The sequence below is a fragment of the Oenanthe melanoleuca genome, chromosome 17 (assembly GCF_029582105.1).
Source record: "Oenanthe melanoleuca isolate GR-GAL-2019-014 chromosome 17, OMel1.0, whole genome shotgun sequence".
Lineage (NCBI taxonomy): Eukaryota > Metazoa > Chordata > Aves > Passeriformes > Muscicapidae > Oenanthe > Oenanthe melanoleuca.
In genome coordinates this window covers 1,959,567-1,977,497 of record NC_079350.1, presented here as the reverse complement: position 1 = coordinate 1,977,497, position 17,931 = coordinate 1,959,567, and the positions used below count along the sequence as shown (strand labels likewise).

At 53.7% G+C, this 17,931-nt stretch overlaps 2 protein-coding genes across 4 annotated transcripts; one reads left to right on the top strand and one right to left on the bottom strand.

The window, feature by feature from the left end:
* The first annotated feature begins 72 nt into the window (after positions 1 to 72).
* PTGS1 (prostaglandin-endoperoxide synthase 1) lies at positions 73 to 10,535 on the top strand. The gene is made up of 11 exons (XM_056505323.1): positions 73 to 237; positions 4,962 to 5,078; positions 5,168 to 5,308; positions 6,056 to 6,199; positions 6,551 to 6,732; positions 6,818 to 6,901; positions 7,232 to 7,478; positions 7,750 to 8,036; positions 8,684 to 8,831; positions 9,021 to 9,394; positions 9,472 to 10,535. Exons 1-10 carry the CDS (start codon positions 129 to 131, stop codon positions 9,374 to 9,376), a joined length of 1,815 nt encoding a protein of 604 aa, XP_056361298.1. The 5' UTR covers positions 73 to 128; the 3' UTR covers positions 9,377 to 9,394; positions 9,472 to 10,535.
* A 2,917-nt stretch (positions 10,536 to 13,452) lies between these two features.
* Positions 13,453 to 17,874, bottom strand: PDCL (phosducin like). Of its 3 annotated transcripts, none has more exons than XM_056505325.1 (5): positions 17,737 to 17,874; positions 17,197 to 17,240; positions 16,729 to 16,903; positions 16,009 to 16,190; positions 13,453 to 15,110 (listed from the first exon to the last, which is right to left on the bottom strand). In XM_056505325.1, exons 3-5 carry the CDS (start codon positions 16,895 to 16,897, stop codon positions 14,559 to 14,561), a joined length of 903 nt encoding a protein of 300 aa, XP_056361300.1. In that variant the 5' UTR covers positions 16,898 to 16,903; positions 17,197 to 17,240; positions 17,737 to 17,874; the 3' UTR covers positions 13,453 to 14,558. The 3 variants fall into 3 exon arrangements, with proteins under 3 accessions (XP_056361300.1, XP_056361301.1, XP_056361299.1); XM_056505326.1 differs by having other exon boundaries at positions 17,659 to 17,737; XM_056505324.1 differs by lacking the exon at positions 17,737 to 17,874 and adding an exon at positions 17,377 to 17,516.
* Positions 17,875 to 17,931: the final 57 nt, after the last annotated feature.

The window sequence follows — 17,931 nt, the reverse complement described above, 5'->3', positions numbered from 1 at the left end:
GGGCTGTCGGAGGCGGCCCCGTCCCGTCCCGTCGGGGGCGGGAGGCGGCGCGGCGGGGGCGGGGGCGGCGGGGCCGCGACGGCTGCGACGGCGGGAAGGGACGGGACGGGACGCAGCTGCCTCTCGCCATGGGCGGTGGGTGCCGGGCCCGGGTCCTGCCGGCCGCGGGGCTGCGGCTGCTGATCGCCCACGCCGTGCTGTTCTGCGCCGCCGGGAGCGCCGCCGGCACCGGCTCCGGTACGCGGGGCGGGACCGCAGCGGGAGGGAGGGAGGGAGACGCGGGGGAGTCGGTACCAGTGGAGAGGCGACATCCCGAACAGGGGGCATTCGGCACCGTGGGGTGAGAGGTGAGCCGGTCCCGCAGGGTCCGGTACCGGGACTCCCGGGGAAGCGGGGAGCGTTGCGGGACCGGGCCGCGGTCCGGCGGGTCCCCGGCGGGATCGCACTCGTCGCCCCCGGCTGGTCCTCGCCCGCCGGTGCCCTGCGTGTCGGAGGGCAGGCAGGGTGGGCAGGAGCCCCACGACCACCGCCCGGTGAGGGTGCCCGCAGCGCCCGCAGCCGCAGGTTTTGGCCGTCACGCCTGGCTGGGAGCAAAAGCGCCCGGGTAGAACAAACTTCCCCTTCACCTCCCGCAGCGGCCGCGCAGGGACCACACGCAGGGCCCGGGGGAGACATCGCTGGCCCGAGGCGGCCGGGGACGCACGACAGGGCTGAAGCCCCGCCAGGAGCGTGGCCACCCCAGGCCGGCCCCATCACCGGGCTGAGGGGCAGCGCCCGGCTGCTCCGGCAGCCTCCGGTCCGGGACGGGGCTTCTCGAAAGAAAGGGTGACAATACTCGTGTGTGCTGGCAGCCAGGGCCCTTGGCGCTGTCCCCAAACACAAACCCGGTGATGCCGCAGTTGAGAGTGAGGGTGGAGGGCTGGGAGCAGCAGGGATGGCTCTGGTGGCCTCAGCCATCGTTTGTTCCCATGCCCATGTGCTGTAGGAGTTCACCACGTGCTGCCCAACCTCAGGCACATCAGGAGATATCAAGGAATAATGTTGATTTTGGCAGGCACCCACGGAAAGGCACCATCTTTCTCAAACCCCATCAGCTCCATCCCAGCCCCTGTAGCGCAGATTACTCCAGGTCCTTACCCATAGCATTGTTTCCAGTCCCTTTTCTGCGAAATGACCTTCTTGCCTGAAGAAAAACAGCATGGACTTGGGGCCCTAGTCAGATTTTACAGTTCCTCTCTAAAGTAAATATAACATTCTCAGCAAAATGAGCCCAGGCACATGGGCTGCATCCCTCAAGAATATCTGGCCACCTGTGTTCAAACGGTGCCAATGGGGACCCTGTTTCCAGGTCAACCTTCTGGTATGGGAAGTGAGGTGCCCACACCCAAGAGTCCCCAAAACGTGTGCAGGCTGAGCACATGGCACATCAGCCACATCTGCTGCAAGGAAGGACCCCAGGGGATGGACCTGGCTGCCACTGGCTGGGCTGGACCAGGACAGGCAGTGGGGACAGACAAGGGACAGCCTCTGTGCTGCTCCTTCTCTGGCTTGGCTATCTCTTTACATGTCTTATCTTCCTGAAAAGTTCCTCTGGGAGCTGGGGACAGCTGAGGCCAGCGTCTGTGTGTCCTGCTGAGCACAGACAGGACCTGGGGACATGCTGGGGACCCACGTGCCTGAAGTAGCTGGGACAGATGCGACGCTGGAATGGTGCAGCCCTGGAGCTGACTGCTGCACAGCACGATCAAAGCAAGTTTCATTACATGGGGAAAAAAAACATACCTGGGATACATGATATACATGATATACATGAAAGAATGGCTTTTTCCCAAGCCTTAATTAGGAAGGGAGATATCTGATTGAGAAATTACGAGAACTCTGCTGTGCCCCGAGGTGCTGCCAGCAGAGCGTCTGGGCTCTGCTTCTCCCCAGCGCTGCACCAGGAGGACCACAGCCCTAATCTAGTCCTCGGATCTGCTCTTGAAGACCAAACAACAGGATGTTGGGCTGAGGCTGGGATCTCCTGCTCACTTGGTATTTGCTGCTCAGAGCACTCCACTTGCTCCTCACTGGCTGCACCTTGGCTCCAAGCCACAGTGTTTGTTCTTGGTAGACTTTTCCTCTGGCTGTGAGCAGAGCCAGGCTGGTCCCAAGGTGTTTCTCAGTTTTCCCTGCAGATATTGCTCTTGGCTGCTAACTTGCCTTCAGGGGTGTAGTTTTGTTCAAGTGTTCTTGCAAAGTAAACCTGACCACCCTATCAGCAGCCATTGCACAACTCACGCTGCCAAACAGGAGCAGTGGCAGCACCCCGACTTCACCGTGACCACGGGGCAGGCCAGGTACAGGCCCTGCTATGTGAAGGCAAGTGGGGACCTCTGGCAGAGCTGCTTTGCATTCATGTCTGTTTACATTGCCCATGGTCTGTGCCTCCTCCCAGCACATCCCCTCTGCAATGGGGCTCACAGAGAGTCAGCCCAGCCTGCAGAGTGAAGTCAGCTACCACACGAGAGTTCTGGGGCTGTGTTACCCCTCCAGCCCATCTTGGCAGGCAGCCTGGCTCAGGTGCAGGGGGAGGATCACTAAGCCCACGTGGAACACAGCTGTGGCCCTGGCAGGCTGCTCCTGCTCATGGTGCTGCCAGAAGTGGTTGCAGATGACAATCTGGCTGTGGTGTGTGTGCTGTGAATAGTTCGTGAAAACCTTCCTGGGTCAGAAAAACAAGTGTGTGTGTTCCATCATCTTCAAAGCTTGCGGCAGTGGAGCCATGGCCCATGAAGCGAGCCCGGCTCCATCCCGGCCATGATTCACCCCAGGTTGCTTTGGCTGCGGTTTGCAGAACGGATGTTGTCCCCGAAATCTGGCATTTTTCAGTGGTGATGGAGCGTGGGCACCAGCCCTGCTGGCACGGAGAGGCCGCATGCTGGCAGAGACTTTCCCTATACCTGGAGCAGTCCTGGCAAGGCCAGCGTAGGATTCCTGGCCGGGGTGTGGAGAGGCACTGAGCTGCTGCAGAGGGAGGCTCCGTGAGGATATGAGGGGTTGGTGCCGCGGGCCAGGACACGCTCCATCCCCTTCCCACCCTTTTGGCTGGAACATGCTGCTCCCACCCCACCTTGGGGACCCCACAGCACTGACACTGCGGTGAACTGTGAGAGGAGGCCGAGTCCCCGGCACGCTGCCAAACCCGCCCGGGAGGAGGGTTCAGCATGATGTGAGTCCCGCACCGGGGAGGGCCCGGCAGAGCAAACTTCTGACTTCCCATCAGCTGGAGAGACGGGCAGGACATGACCTGCTGTGCTGGAGCCTGTGGCACGGAGCATCCTCCCAACCCTGTGGCTGCGGCGCCCACAAAAGCCCGGCTTCCCCCAGGTTGCTCTGGGCACGGCACAAGGCTGCTCTTTGGGGCTTTTGCCAGGTCTGCAACAGAGCCAAGTGTGGGGCTACCGGCGTGGGAATAGCCCAGAGGATGCTCCAGCTGTGCTGCAACACCTCCCCCTTTCCAAAAATTCCCATCTTGCAAAAATCTGAACGGGTGGTCTGACCTTAATTTGTCTGAGATAAATAAGATCCTGCCTGCTGCCTCCCGTCTGGAGACATGAAAAGATCCAAGATGAAAGGGAGCCTGATGGAAGAGCTGGGAGCTGAACACGTCTTTGCAGGTCAGGCCCTGTGCCGTGAGGGATTTGGGACCACAGGGCTGAGCACAGCTTGACAGAGCTGCTGGCTGAGCCCCGGGCTCCCAGGCAGCCCCTGCCCTGCCCTGAGTGTGTGGCTGTTGGGACCCTGAGCAACTCCGCAAAATTAGCTTTATTTTTCTCTGTTAATTTTTAGCTGCAATTTCCTATGGAAAAATGGGGTTTCTGTTCTGCATACCCATCCCACCCCCAGCAGCAATGTTCCCAAATTCCAGAAGAACCTGAAGCAGGTCTGGCAGGGATCTGGTGAGCTCACAAAGGTCATGGAGCAGCTGATGGGCTCAGGAGAGTTTCCTCCATCAACTGTGATACTGGGCACACTGGCTGTTGGTCTCTTCTCTCCTCAGCAGTCAGAGTGTGCTGCCTGTCCCCCATCCCTGCAGCCAGCTGGTCCAGAGCTGGGCATTGTGTTGGTGGCCCCTTTGTCCATCAGTGCTGTGTGTCCTGGTGGGGCTGGCTGTGTGCTCTGACAAAGCCAGGTGTGCTCCAGGAGGTCTGGGCTTTAGGCACTTCCCTCCTCCTGGCACAAAGGCTCTGTCCAGGGTCTGTGGGGACAGACCTGGCTTGCTGAGTTGAGGATGCCACATGTGAGGATTTCAGAAGGCAGCTGTGACAGAGAACATCCTGATTTCCAGAGCATTCCTTGGGCTGATGGAAGGCAGAGGAGTCTCTGGCCACCCTGGGCTGTGTTTCTGTTTATCCTGAGGTTTGCTGCTAGTGGAGAGGCTGTGGATGGTGGAGTTATAAGGATCTTCCTGCTCTGGGGCAGACTGGAGAGGATTGGTGTGGATGGGAGCTGCCCTGTGCCGGGGGTCTCCCTGCCCCAGCTGATCCCACCACCCTGGGAAGGGCTGGAAGGGGCTCTTATCTCGTCCCTGCAGGCTGGGTATGAAGGTGGTGGAGGAAGGGGCCGGGCGGGAGCCAGGACTGAGCCCAGAGAGGCCCTTTCCATCCGCTCGGGGCGGCGGGTGCGGAGGGGCCCCTGCCAAAGCAAACTGCCCTGACAATGGCTGTTATTATTATCGCAGTTGCTGTTTAATAGAACACGGCTTTATCCCGTGCTGGGGCTCCGGGGGCACAGCAGCCCCCCAGGCACGAAGCTGTGCCACCACAACAGAGCAGTGCTTGGCTCCTGCAGCACAGCACCTCCTCTTCTGAGCTGGACCTGGCTGGGCTGTGTCTGGACAGTGTTCCCCCTTGAGGAGCAGGGAGCAGTGATTTGGTGGCTGGATGATGATGTCTCTCTCTCCCTCTCTCTCCCTGCAGTGAATCCCTGTTGCTATTTCCCCTGCCAGAACCAAGGGGTGTGTGTGAGGGTCGGTCTGAGAGGATACGAGTGTGACTGCACACGGACAGGGTACTACGGGGTCAACTGCACCTCCCGTAAGTCCCTCTCCCCGTGGGCGCCAGGGCAGCACTGTGCCCACAGCACTCACTGGCAGCAGGGAGAGTGACTGCTCTGCTTCCCCCAGCTGAGTTCTGGACACGTCTGCACAACCTGCTGAAGCCCAGTCCTGCCTTCTACCACTTCATCCTGACCCACTTCAAGTGGTTTTGGGACGTTATCAATAGCACCTTCATCAGAGACACGCTCATGAGGCTCGTGCTGACAGGTGAGGGGCTGGAGAGGGTCTCAGGGTTCAGCAGGACTCAAAGACGCCCCTGGCATGGACAGATGGGTAGCAGGGCTGCAGTGATGCTCCTCTGTGATGCAGAGATGCAGCTCCTGTGAGCAGGGTGGGCATTGGGCTTGAGTCACCTCACCAGGAGACCCAGAAGGTTGTCACCCTGTCCTTCCATCACCCTGTCACACTGTCACTGTGCCCAGGGGGGCTGCCCAGCCAGGTTGCAGAGGGGTGTACGGGGTCCCCCACTGTGCCAAGCTGCCAGATGGCTGGAAAACATGAACAGTTCTTGGCATGCTGCACTCCCCAAGCCAAGGAGCTCTTTCACAGCTGCACAGAAAGCAGCCCATGGAAATATGGCCCTTGTTACTCATGTCCCCATATTCATCACTTTGCATAAATATTTAGGTTCCAGCTCTTGGAGCAGTAGGGAGACACTCACAAGGCTCCGGCTGTTGGCTACACCATTTCTATGGGTTTGTCATCTCATTCATCATCCAAGAATCCACTTAGCACATTAGCATGAGCCCTCCTTTTCTGCAGGGAATTGCAGCCTTTAAAAGGCTCGGAGCAAAGCCCAGGACACCCACATGCCTCCACTGCTGGTACCTTTCTGGTTTTTGGGGTGCCAGGAGAGGTGTCTGGCAACACAGAGCAGTCAAGCAGGGACCAGGGGCAGAGTCTGTGGGTTGCTGTCTCAAGACCCACAGTGGTGATCCCCCTTTCTCCTTTCAGTTCGTGCCAATCTCATCCCCAGCCCCCCCACTTTCAACTCTGACTATGGCTACATCAGCTGGGAGGCCTATGCCAACGTCAGCTATTATACCCGTGTCCTCCCACCCGTGCCGGATGACTGCCCCACGCCCATGGGGACCAAAGGTATGGCTGCTTCAGGAAACCCACACCCTGAGTGTTTCCCACTCAATCATGGCCAAGATTTTGCTCCCATGGACACATCTGCAAGGCACAACAGGCAGTGCCACGTGCTACCACTGTCGTGCCCAGGCTGGCTCTGCAGCAGGAGGAGCTTGATGGCATCTGGATTGCTGTTGGGACAGCTCAGGCTGAGCTGCGGGGCATGTCACAGCCTGTGTGACAGGGCTGCAAGGTGTCTGTGCAGATGAGTCTGTGCCTGATGCTGCAACAGACACCACCAGCAGCCCTGCAGACAGCACCAGTACCCAGCTGGATTGGCACTGGGCATTTGCCCTCAACCTCCACCATTTGCAGGGAAGCTGCAGCTCCCTGACCCCCAGCTCCTGGCAGAGAGGTTTCTGCTGCGGCAGAAGTTTGAAGCTGATCCCCGAGGCACCAACATGATGTTTGCCTTCTTCGCCCAGCATTTCACCCACCAGTTCTTCAAGACATCTGGGAAGATGGGACGTGGCTTCACCAAGGCTCTGGGGCACGGGGTGAGGATGTGGGGGCAGTGGGAGTGAGGGGGCGCTGGGGTTCATGTGCCTCTCAGAGCAGCCTCCATGCCCTGCCTCTCCACAGGTGGACCTGGGACATCTGTACGGGGACAACCTGCAGCGCCAGCACCAGCTGCGACTCTTCCGAGACGGGAAGCTGAAATTCCAGGTACCACCCAGGACAACTGAAACACATCCCAGGCCTGTGAGCCAGGATTGTTTGAAGCCTATGTTCCTCTGTCAGCTTTTGGGAGACCCCAGCCCTGACAACCTGCGTGGCTGCTGGCCAGGGGACAATCTCTGGGGGGCAGCCAGTCTTTGGGGTGCAGCTGCTCTGATGCAGTAGGCATTTGAGGCTGTATGAGGGAGGTGTTTCCATTCCAGAGACCTCTGGCAGGAGAGCAGATGTGGTGCCCTTAGGCAGCTCCTGGCTGGGCAGGCTTTTACCGGGAAGTTTTTGTCCCTGCTGCCCTTTGTGCCCTATCACTGCTGTGCCCAGGTGGTGGATGGAGAGGTGTACCCGCCCATGGTCAGCGAGGCTCCAGTGCACATGGTGTACCCATCAGGCGTGCCCAAGGAGCAGCAGCTGGCGGTGGGGCAGGAGGTGTTCGGGCTGCTGCCGGGGCTCTGCGTCTATGCCACGCTGTGGCTGCGTGAGCACAACCGTGTCTGCGACCTGCTCAAGCGGGACCATCCCACCTGGAGCGACGAGCAGCTCTTCCAAACAGCACGGCTCATCCTCATCGGTGAGCGACTGGCACTGCCCTGTCCCTCCCCCCTGGGAGGCCCCCAAGGACCAGCCTCTTTTTGAGGGTAATGGCCAAACTGCCTTTGAATCAGTTCATCTGGCATCCTTCTGGGAATCGTTTGTTTTGGTCCATATAGCAAAAAAATTGGCTTTGGTCCATCAAAAATGGTCAGGAGGAGGTGGATGGCTGCTGTGGTAGATGTGGGTAATGTCTCAGGTACAGAGCTGGTAGCTCCTCTGCTGTCAGCTGCTTCTTTTCTCCTGTGCAGGGGAGACCATTAAGATTGTTGTTGAAGACTACGTCCAGCACCTCAGTGGGTACTACCTGAGCCTCAAGTTTGACCCCGAGCTGTTGTTTGGGTCACAGTTCCAGTACCGGAATCGCATCGCGGTTGAGTTCAACCAGCTTTATCACTGGCACGGGCTGATGCCCGACTCCTTCATCATCCAGGGACAAGAGTACAGCTACAAGCAGTTCCTCTACAACACTTCCATGCTCATGGACTACGGGGTGGAGGCACTGGTGGAGTCCTTTTCCAAGCAGATTGCAGGAAGGGTAAGGTCCTGCTCTGCCCTCCCCAGGAGGGACACATGCAGTAGGGCACAGGTCACACCGAGTCTGCCCAGGGTGGCACCTGATGGGGACATCAGGAGTCCTCCCCACCGGCACCGTGGCAAGGCTGGCCCTGGCAGCCCCAGATACTTGCCCTTGGTACTCTGTAGTAACATTCCAGTGATGCCAGAGGCTGTGGAAGCTGGGATCCTCCCCAGGCCGGCCGTGGAGCAGTGTCTGGCACTGTTCTTTGCTGCCATCACATGGATGTTTCCTTCCAAGCGTTTGCAGCTCCATTCCTCACTCTCTGCTTGTGCCAAGCAGCCCAGCTGAGGCTGAGCCTGAGGCCCTTTGGGCATTTGGGTTCTCCCAGTAAGCCTGAAATCTTATCTTGTTCTCCCAGGTCCTTGGGTCACTGTCCATCCGGGACTTCTCCTGCCCTGTGCCCTGCCTGAGGAACAGGGCTGACCTGACCAAGCTGTTCTATAGCTGGTTTTTGCACTGTCCACCTCCTCTTTCTGCTGCAGTGATATGCTGGTATCCACAACATGAGCCCAGGACATGAATGCTTTAGTGCGGTGGCCCTCTGGAGCCAATGCTGGTGCTGCCTTGTGCCTGATGTGTGCCCCTCCTTGTTCTCTCACCTCCAGATTGGTGGGGGACAGACCATCAATGCCAATGTCCTGCACGTGGCCATTGGGGTCATCAAGGAGTCCCGACAGCTGAGGCTACAGCCCTTCAATGAGTATCGGAAAAGGTTTGGCATGAAGCCCTACAAGTCCTTCCAGGAGCTGACAGGTAGGGCTGCAGTGCTGCTCCTGGGGCTTTGCTGGGGGAGGACACTCTGTGCCCGTGGGTGAGTATGAGGCCAGGAAGTCAGGCTTGTCACTGCCTGTGGGGGAGCCACCCTCCCTTTGCCCACTGCAAGGCAAGTCCTTGTGAGGTGTGATTCTCTTGCTAAAGCACTCTGATGTTCACTTGGTGCAGGAGAGGAAGAGAAGGCAGCAGAGCTGGAAGAGCTGTATGGAGACATTGATGCTCTGGAGTTTTACCCAGGGTTGCTGCTTGAGAAACCCCAACCCAATGGCATTTTTGGGGAAAGCATGGTGGAGATCGGAGCTCCATTTTCCCTGAAGGGGCTTTTTGGCAATCCCATCTGCTCCCCAGAGTACTGGAAACCCAGTACATTTGGTGGAGAAACTGGCTTTGAAATTGTTAAGACAGCATCCCTCGAGAAGCTCGTGTGTCTCAACGTGAAGAAGTGCCCGTACGTGGCGTTCCACGTGCCGGACGCTGCGGAGCACGGCAGCCCTCGGGCTGGTGGGTCATCTACAGAGCTCTAGCACGGATCACCTGCCCAGGTAGGGACAGTCCTTGCCCTGGTGCAGGCTGAGCTGAGCTCCCAGCCTGGTGCTGAGTACCCTGTTCCTTCCTACAGCGAATGGTGGGGATACAGGAACCTGCCAGCCCTGTGCCGAACAGACACAGGATGGTCCCACCCTGGGTGTCCTCCATGCCAGCCCTCAAGGACAGGCTGCTCCCTGCTCTCCGAAAAACTCGAGTGCCTTGGGAGTGTGGCTGCCAGCTCTGTCCTCAGCAGACTCAGTTCTCTTGATAGTGAATACCTTGAACAAAACAGCTTTGGACTTCCCCAGCAGACATGCTGGACTCCCCAGTGCTTTGTTACCTTCCACTCCTGCTGCCTCCCAGCACCAGGCCACCAGCAGCCCCTCTCCCAGATGGGTCATATCCACGTCATGCCTGAAAACCATTCCGGAATTTGTGAAAAGACTGGAAAAATTTCATTTTAGTTAACTGGTTAGTACTGACCTAATTCTTACCAGGAGTCCAGTTTTTCTTCATGCAACATCTATTTCCAGTAGAGACTCTCTTTCCTGCTCAGAACAGGAGCCCAGGGAGCATTCCCTCCTCCCCTGCTGCACCTGGTGAAGCAGTGAGCTGCCTGAGGGATGCAGAGGAGATGGCAGCATGCAGAGGGACAGGGAGGACACTGTGTTTGTGCTGCCCAGTAGTGGCTGAGCTTGCAGTAGAAACCTGCTTTGATCCAATTCTCCTGCAACAGCCTGCCCAGCACACGTGCACAGCTGGGAGAAGGAACCAAAGCAGGGTCTCTCCTGGAGGAGACCAGAGGTCAGATCCTCAGATCTCCTGCGTTATGCTGGCTTGGACCCTGTCATGTGCCACTGACTGCCAACCTGGGCTGCTCAGAGCGAGATGACACCTCTGTGCACACAAAGGGATGGAGTCTCTTCCATCCCAAAATCATCACCCTTCTCTGCACTAACAGCTCAGCAAACACACCCTCACAGCACACACAGCCTGCTTCTGTCCTCCAAAACAGACCTCAGCCCTTGCCCAGCCCAGCTGGCATGGTAGCTGGCAGCCACTGTCCTTGGTCACAGCCACTGGCCTTGATCCCCATCAGATTCAGCTTAAGCTCCAGAAAAAAGGACATTTGAAATAAAAAATGATTTTAAAAACTCTTCTATTTCTGGGTGTGCTGGGCCATTGCTGACTGCACCTGAAGCAATAAATGGAGCAACCATCCTTCCTTCAATGCTTCTGTGGGGGTCTCTGAGTGTCCTGAGGCAGTTTGAGCCTTGGTCCCCCCTGGGCCACTCCCAGCCCTGTGCTGCCAATGTCACAGTTCAGAGTGTTTGGACAATGCTCTCAGGCACAGGGTGGGATTGTTGGCGTTGTCCTGAGCAGGGGCAGGAGTTTGACTGTCATGATGTTTGTGGGTCCCTTCCAATTCAATATAGTCTGTAATTCCATGGTTGACACAGTGCTTAGACCAACATTGTGTATTTCTATCACATAAAAACTATCCACACTTTAATCTGGCTGCCTGGGTGTTTTGTAGACATGAAACAGCCACAGTCTGCAAGAAAGCATGCAGCTGCAGCTCCTTCCTATGCTGTCCTGGAGAAGGGGAGCACTCCTGAGCCTCTGCTCCATCCCAGCAGGATTCCCAGGGAGGTGCTACAAGAATTTTAAAGGGATGTGGTAAAGGGAACATATGCAAGCAGAGGCTCCCAAGGCATGAGCCTTCTCACTCACTCTCTTTAACCCTTCAGAAATGGAATGGCATTACCAGGATATCATCTGGATTTTAGTTTCCTACAGGATGTGGGGAGGCAGAGAGGCCAACAGGACCCCTGAGGGCTCAGCAGGCAGCTTCAGCTCTGTGCTGCCCTGGGCTGGCCCTGAGCAGTCCTGGCACTCCCACCATGTCATGAGAAGTGCTGAGCAGCAATCCAAGAGGAGGACACGGTGCTTCCCCACCCACACGTGCCTGCAGCAGTCGAGCACACTTCCAGCTGTGCATGTGACCGCCCTTCCCAGCCAGGAGTTGCTCCAGCCCCAAGCATCCTTCCCATCCTTCTGGCAAGAGGCACAAGCTCAGCTCGTTTCAGTTAAACCACAAACATCCTGCCTTTGCTTGTGGCTATCGCCGGCTGCCAGCACTGCTTTGGGAGCAGCTGATAACTGCACGACAGCCCCTCGGGCACAATGAGAGCAGCTGGTGCTCCCTGCCACCAAGGAGGAATGTTCCACTGGGAACCAGCTCGGCTGAGCCACCACTGGCAAACCTGGCACCTCTTTCAACCAGTCCAGAACAGCAAAACATCTCCCTCCTGCTAGCAGGAAAAGCTTTGAAATAGTTTCTTTGAAGGACCAACATGTACCAACCCCAGGCACAGCATCCAATACAGGACTGAAATCTCCTCCAGGAGCCCAGGCACCCACAGCCCTGCACACAAAGCCTCCCCCAGCCCAGCACTGCTGACTCTGCTGTTTTCTGTGCTGGTTTTCCAGTCATGGCAGTTTGCAGAAGTCACTCCTGCTGTCACCAGTTTGTCCAGCACAAGGTGCAGCCACATCCAAGGCAGTGTTTGTATTCACACTTGGTGGTGTTTGGTGTGGCCACCAGCATCACCCAACCATGGCAAGGGCTCCCTGCTGTGCTCTAAGGCTGGTGCAGAGGAAAGTGCTACCAGAAGTACCCTCTATTTGAGCTCCTGGCAAACACAGCTCATAGCACAGCCTCTGTATTTTTAAACAGGCCTCTGAGGAGCCCAGCTGTGGCTTGCCTGCGGTGGGGATGGACAGGGACAGGAGGATGGGGCTGCCTGAGTTCCTGCAGCAACAATGAAAACATCCATCTGGGGTTGTGTGGCCTCAGAGGCGATGATTCACTAAGCAGGAGGAAAAAAGCAATCCCCCCTTAGAGGGAGTCTCCAGACTCTCCCAGCCCACCCAGCAGGCCCCTCTGCTGCAGGAGTCAGGCCAGACTGCACAGGAAACCTTGTCTGGATTTTCAGCACAGGCATATTTTGAACATTTTACAAAGAAGAGGCAGATAGGAGGCCAGAAAAACTCAGTGTAATCTTTTCTGTGCTAAGGCTTGTCCTGAACTGCTTGCCACCATGATTAAATGTCCATGTTGAGTTCATCCTGGGATTTCATTCCTGCCCTTGCCAAGCAACCATCTGTGCTTCCCTGTGCACTCACATTCTGTGCCCAAACTCTGCTGTTTGTATTGGAACATCATTAACTGTGAGCAAACCCAGGTGATGCCACCACAAGGGCCTGTAACACCCATCATTCCTGGTTGCCTTCCTACACCGTGCTGCTTCTTCCACAACAAAACATTTCCCAGAGGCAACACACCTACCTGACAAGTGCTTTTTCAACTCCTATTTATAGAACTCCTTGAAAATGCAGCTTCAAGAAAGGGCAAAAGCAGCAGCAGATTTTTCCCAGCTCAGCCTCCTCTCCCTGCTCCCAGCTGTGCGGCCTGTGCATGAACAAGCAGCAGGGTTAGGGCACAGCCTCTCTCCCCTCACTCCCTTGTGATTGTTATATTCTTACAGATCAATGATTAACTGGATTCAGACATTTTTGTTCTCCTTTTGCTACTGGCACTGCAAACCACCTCTCCCATATCTGCGCACAGGAGGTTCCTCACCAGGAGTCACCTTGCTCCAGGTCATTGGACACAGAGCAGCAAGAGAGGGTTTTGATCCTGTTACAGTTTTTCTGCCATAGGGGGCCAAAAAAAAAAAAAAAAAAAAAAAAAAAAAAAGGCACTTCAAAGCAAGTCAAGCAGACAGCTCTGCCTTGATCCCCTCTCTAAGACAAGTTTTATGATGATGCTAAAATGCACCCTGTCTGCACAACAGACTTCATTGAATCTCATCCTGGATATCAGTTACAGTTACTTTGATATTTTCCTTAAATGTGCTGATATCCACACTCAATTATTTAATTTCATACAACTTGCATAGATTTTTTTCCTGCAATTCTCAGATGAAAAGAAATAATCTCTCACCACATTTGAAAACCTGGATTTCTGCCAGTTTCCTTAAAGCAGCTACAATCTGTGCCAACTCAGTCATTTTAAATTACAGATTATTTATTTTTCTGCTCATACTACTTTTTAAAACACAGTTTAAATAGATACAGTTAGAAATTCTTCTTTTTCTAGCCCAAGATCAGTCTTATTAAGATCCTATTAAGATCCACAGACACATTTGCAATTCCTCCTGGTGTTCTAAAGTGCTTTACATAAAAATTGCAATTAAATTTAATCATTAAATCATGGCATTACATTGGGCCATGTATTTAGGTAATGATAGTCTACCTACTACTACTGAAGGCAGACAGAAAAGAACTTTAGGACTGATTTAGTAATTTTAGCATGAGATAAAATTCTGAGGTTATTCAAGTCCTAATTCTGCATTTTGCCATCAAAATTCTCCTTGCTGCTGTTCAGCACATACGTTGGAGTTCTTTGTAGCAGACAGTCTCTCTGAAGAGGCAGAGCTCATTTTCTGATCAAGTGACTACTATGAACTCCACGGATGGGCATTTTAAAACCCAAGAATGTATTAAGAGCTGTAATTGCATTTATGTCTCAGGGAAGGTTAAGGGAAGAAGGATTCTCTTCAGCTGAAAAGCAATTTTCAGGATGAAGCCAGGAATTGTCATTATTTGTAAGTGAAAAAGGAACAAAAACTTAAAGCCAAATGTTAAAACAAGATACTCACAGGAAGGAGACTTCAAATTGTGGAATGGAACACGAAACCTCACACTTTTAACTGGAACAGTTCAGCACAAGGTTAGTAAGTTTTGAATTTAAAAAACTCTTTTTATTTGCAGTCTCAGTTCTTGTCCTAGGGAGTTGGTGGCCACGTCTCAATTGAAATGTGCAAGGACACTGAGACATGACAACAGACAATCTCCTAAACTGACTGAATCGTGCTAGGACTTTGTGGTCAGTAAAACACATTTGAGTTGCATAGAAATGAGACTGTTTTAGTTGTAGATATTGAACTAATTTAAGAAAATGTTAGGAATTTGTTGTTATTTTTAATGAGCAGAAGTCAAAGTGCATGAAGGGGAGGAATACCTACCCACACGATGGAGGAGAGAGAACAATCCCTAGCACAAGAACATCCTACAGCACAACTACACCTACGGCCCTTTGGCATAAATGGCTCAGTCTATTTCCAGATCACTGTCTTCACTGTAACATGCAGATGGGTTATGTATAGAAGTCAGGAGCAGTACGTCTTTTTCTGGCAGCAAACCACATTCCTGCAGAAAAGCCTCCAGGTCTACAGCAAAAAAATCTTCTCCAAGCTGGTCAGTGATGCGCACAAAATTGCCAATGAGCTCCCCTGCCTTGTAGACCAGCAGAGCTGGCAGGGCATTGTTAGTGAAGCGAGTGCTGGCACCAATGAGGGAACTCTTCACTCTGCAGAATTTCACTGTTGGGTACTCAGCAGCCAGGCAGATCATGCAGCCATTCAGGGATTCAGTGCCTGGGATATCATCTTCATAGATATGGATCATGATCAGTGTGCTTTTATGCTCTTTGTCCACCATGTCCAGAAATGCTTCTCCACTGGTGATCTCAAACACCTGCTTGAACTGCTGCCCACTGTACAACTGCTGCCTCATCTCCTCCATCCGCTGTTTCCTGTAGCGCTGCAAGAACTCCTCGTCGTCCTCATCATTGTGGATCATGTTGTATTCTTGTAAAGTCATCTGAAAAACACACACAGAGATTCCTGGAAAACATCTGCACCACTATATGGGTCACTTACATAATAAGAACGTAAATCAAGAGGATTAATGTGGGTCACTCATCTTTAATAACAGCAAAGTGCAACCCATGAAGGCTCAAGCACCCTGTGTATTACACTCCATTCTGATCTAATTAGAAACCATGTCCAGTGGGAACAGTGATTTCAGCGCTGGGTATTCCAGTTTCCACAAGCTGCACTAATAACACAAGTGGCTGCTCTATGCTCCCACTTTAATCCAGGTTAATGGTGGCCACGTGCTTTCACCGAGCTGGGAGCACTGGCTTGGAAACTGTGCCTGACCTAAGATGAGCTCCTTTCTCATCAGCTTTTCATTTAGCTTTTCAGTTAACATTTTGTGGAACCATCATGCCTGTGGAATTGAAATTATCAGGATTTTATGTATTTTATCTCTTCTCACTTGCTTCATTAAGCTTATCTGCATCACTCAAGATACAGGAGAGCACAGCCAACTTTCATCTTCTGAAGGCACAAACATATCTGCAAATTAGTAACTTCTCTGACTACAACTCAGGACTAACTAGTTTACAGCCTAGCTGATTAAAACCACTCACTACCTCCAATGTCTTCAGTTTCTGGATTTCAGAGCTGAATTCTACATACACTTCCTAAATACTAACTTAGTAAGGGCTCCTAGTTTCAGGTAGAGGAGCCAGCATTCACAGTTTTGCTGTACAACTCTTCATATTAATCCCCTGAAGATGACTTACTTGACAGAAGAGAAATCTGAGAAAAGCTTTTGAACTTTGGTATTGCAGCTACGTCACTTATTTGTTATCACAGGCAAGCAAAATTGTTAAATATTTAAGTGGCATTTGAATTCCTTTGTGTCATCCTACCTTTCCATTGATTTTTTCCTGAAGCTCTTTCTGCTTCTGCTTGTCAGCCTCCTCATCCAAGTGAGACCTGCATGTCATGGACAGCTTCTTGATGAGCCTCTCCATCTCCCTGCGCTGCTCCTGCCGCTGCTCCGTCTCCAGCTGCTTAAACCTTCGCCAGTCATTAATGACTCCCTTGGGACCTGGAATTCAGTGTGGAGGAATTTTCTATTGAAAAACCAATGTAATTTTACCTACCATTTACAATCAGGGAATAATTTATAAATCAGTAAAACAGTGACCCTGTCATAAATGTTTTTGTAACTATACAAAACTTACAAAACTGAAGTAAGTTGTTTGCCATTTCCATGTCCTTGAGTTACTATTTTTTTTTTTAATGAGAAGGCTACAGTTTATTTAACTAGGCTACTCTTGCAATCATCCCAAAGATTAATATCTGTGCTCTTGAAATAGAATCACCAGCCCACAAGAGATCCTCTGTTGTTATCATGGCTTTCATCAGAACAAAAATAATGATACATTATCAACCAAATCAGCCTTGCTTCAGCTTTCTATCCAAAGCCCGATTGCTTCAGATATAAGGCTGAATTTAAATTCTCTCAGAGGAGTCAAACATTAAGAAAAGCTATTAAAGGAGTTTCATTAAAAAAAAATTAGAAGAACACACAAAATTTCAAATAAACAAAGGATTTACAAAGAAGTACACTGATGTGATGATACCTGTGTTGACAGCGCTGCCATCGCTGCTGAGCTCCACCTCGCCCCCACTTTCAGGAATGCTACTCTCTCCTTCTTTATCCTCCTTCTCACTGTCTTCATCCTCACCCTCACTGCTGCTGTAATAATACTGCAGCTTCTCACCAAGCAGTTTATCATCTGCAGTAGTCATTACGCTCTAAAAATAAATTAACAAAACAGAGGATGCATTTCTGATCAAACATGCATCATGATGGTCCTTTACTTACCCAGGGCAGTTTTTAACTCCAGGAGAACACAGCCCACTCTCAAACAGCCCTCGATGCAGTCAGTCACCTGGGTTAATTCTTAAGTCACAATTTAAAACTCAGTTTAAAACCTTAGAGCCTCATTGGACAGCTCCAGCTACGGAGTATTATTTGCATTATTTAACAACGACTTATTTGAGCTGAAAAACTATCAATGCAGTTAAGCAAATTAAAGCGTTCTGACCTGTATTCCTTTCCGGTCTTTCAGAGACAAGGTTTTACCAAGACCTGGAAGAAGAAATTTTAATCAAATCAGTTGATTCGGGCTCACACTTGACTGTGCAGGAGGTCTCCCAGGCCGTGCGTGTAACACAGTGGGGCTCCCGGCTTTCCTGCCGAACGCTGCAGGCTCCGCGGAGCTAACCCCAGATCCAGCCGATTACAGCGACAGATGGGCTGGGATTACCGGGCCCGGCCCGCCGCGGGGCCGGGCATAGGGCGGGACACGCTCGGCCGGGCCGGTGATTCCGGCGGGCTCCGAGCGAGCCGGCTCAGCCCTCACCGCCGGCCCGGCCCCGGCCGAGCCCCCGCCCGGAGCCTTCCAAGGCCCAGCCCCGCCGCCGCCTCACCGCTCCCGCCTTCTCCAGCCCGGCCCCACCGCATCACCGCTCCCGCCTTCCCCGGCCCGGCCCGGCCCCTTCCTCACCGCTCCCGCCGCCTCCAACCCGGCCCCACCACCGCCGCCTCTCCGCTCCCCCCGGCCCTGCCGCCGCCGCCGCCTCACCGCTCCCGCCGCCTTCCGGGGCCGGCGCGCGGGGCACGGCGGGAAGGAGGCGGGCGGGGGAGGAGACGGGCCCGGCCCCGCTGCTCCCGCCCTGAACGGCACCGGCACCGGCACCGGCACCGGCACCAGCCCCGCTCCGTCCCCTCCGCCCCCGCCCCCCTCCGCCCGGACCTCCCCAGCCCCCGCTGACGACAA

Excerpts from the sequence above, each read along its gene's own strand:
- PDCL (XM_056505325.1), bottom strand. The coding sequence starts at position 16,897 with ATGACTACTGCAGATGATAAACTGCTTGGTGAGAAGCTGCAGTATTAT. Across the intron at positions 16,191-16,728 it reads TGGCAGCGCTGTCAACACAG|GTCCCAAGGGAGTCATTAAT; the intron begins GTATCATCACAT and ends ACTGAATTCCAG. Across the intron at positions 15,111-16,008 it reads AGGAAAAAATCAATGGAAAG|ATGACTTTACAAGAATACAA; the intron begins GTAGGATGACAC and ends TGTGTTTTTCAG.
- PTGS1 (XM_056505323.1), top strand. The coding sequence starts at position 129 with ATGGGCGGTGGGTGCCGGGCCCGGGTCCTGCCGGCCGCGGGGCTGCGG. Across the intron at positions 7,479-7,749 it reads AGCACGGCTCATCCTCATCG|GGGAGACCATTAAGATTGTT; the intron begins GTGAGCGACTGG and ends TCTCCTGTGCAG. Across the intron at positions 8,037-8,683 it reads CCAAGCAGATTGCAGGAAGG|ATTGGTGGGGGACAGACCAT; the intron begins GTAAGGTCCTGC and ends TCTCACCTCCAG.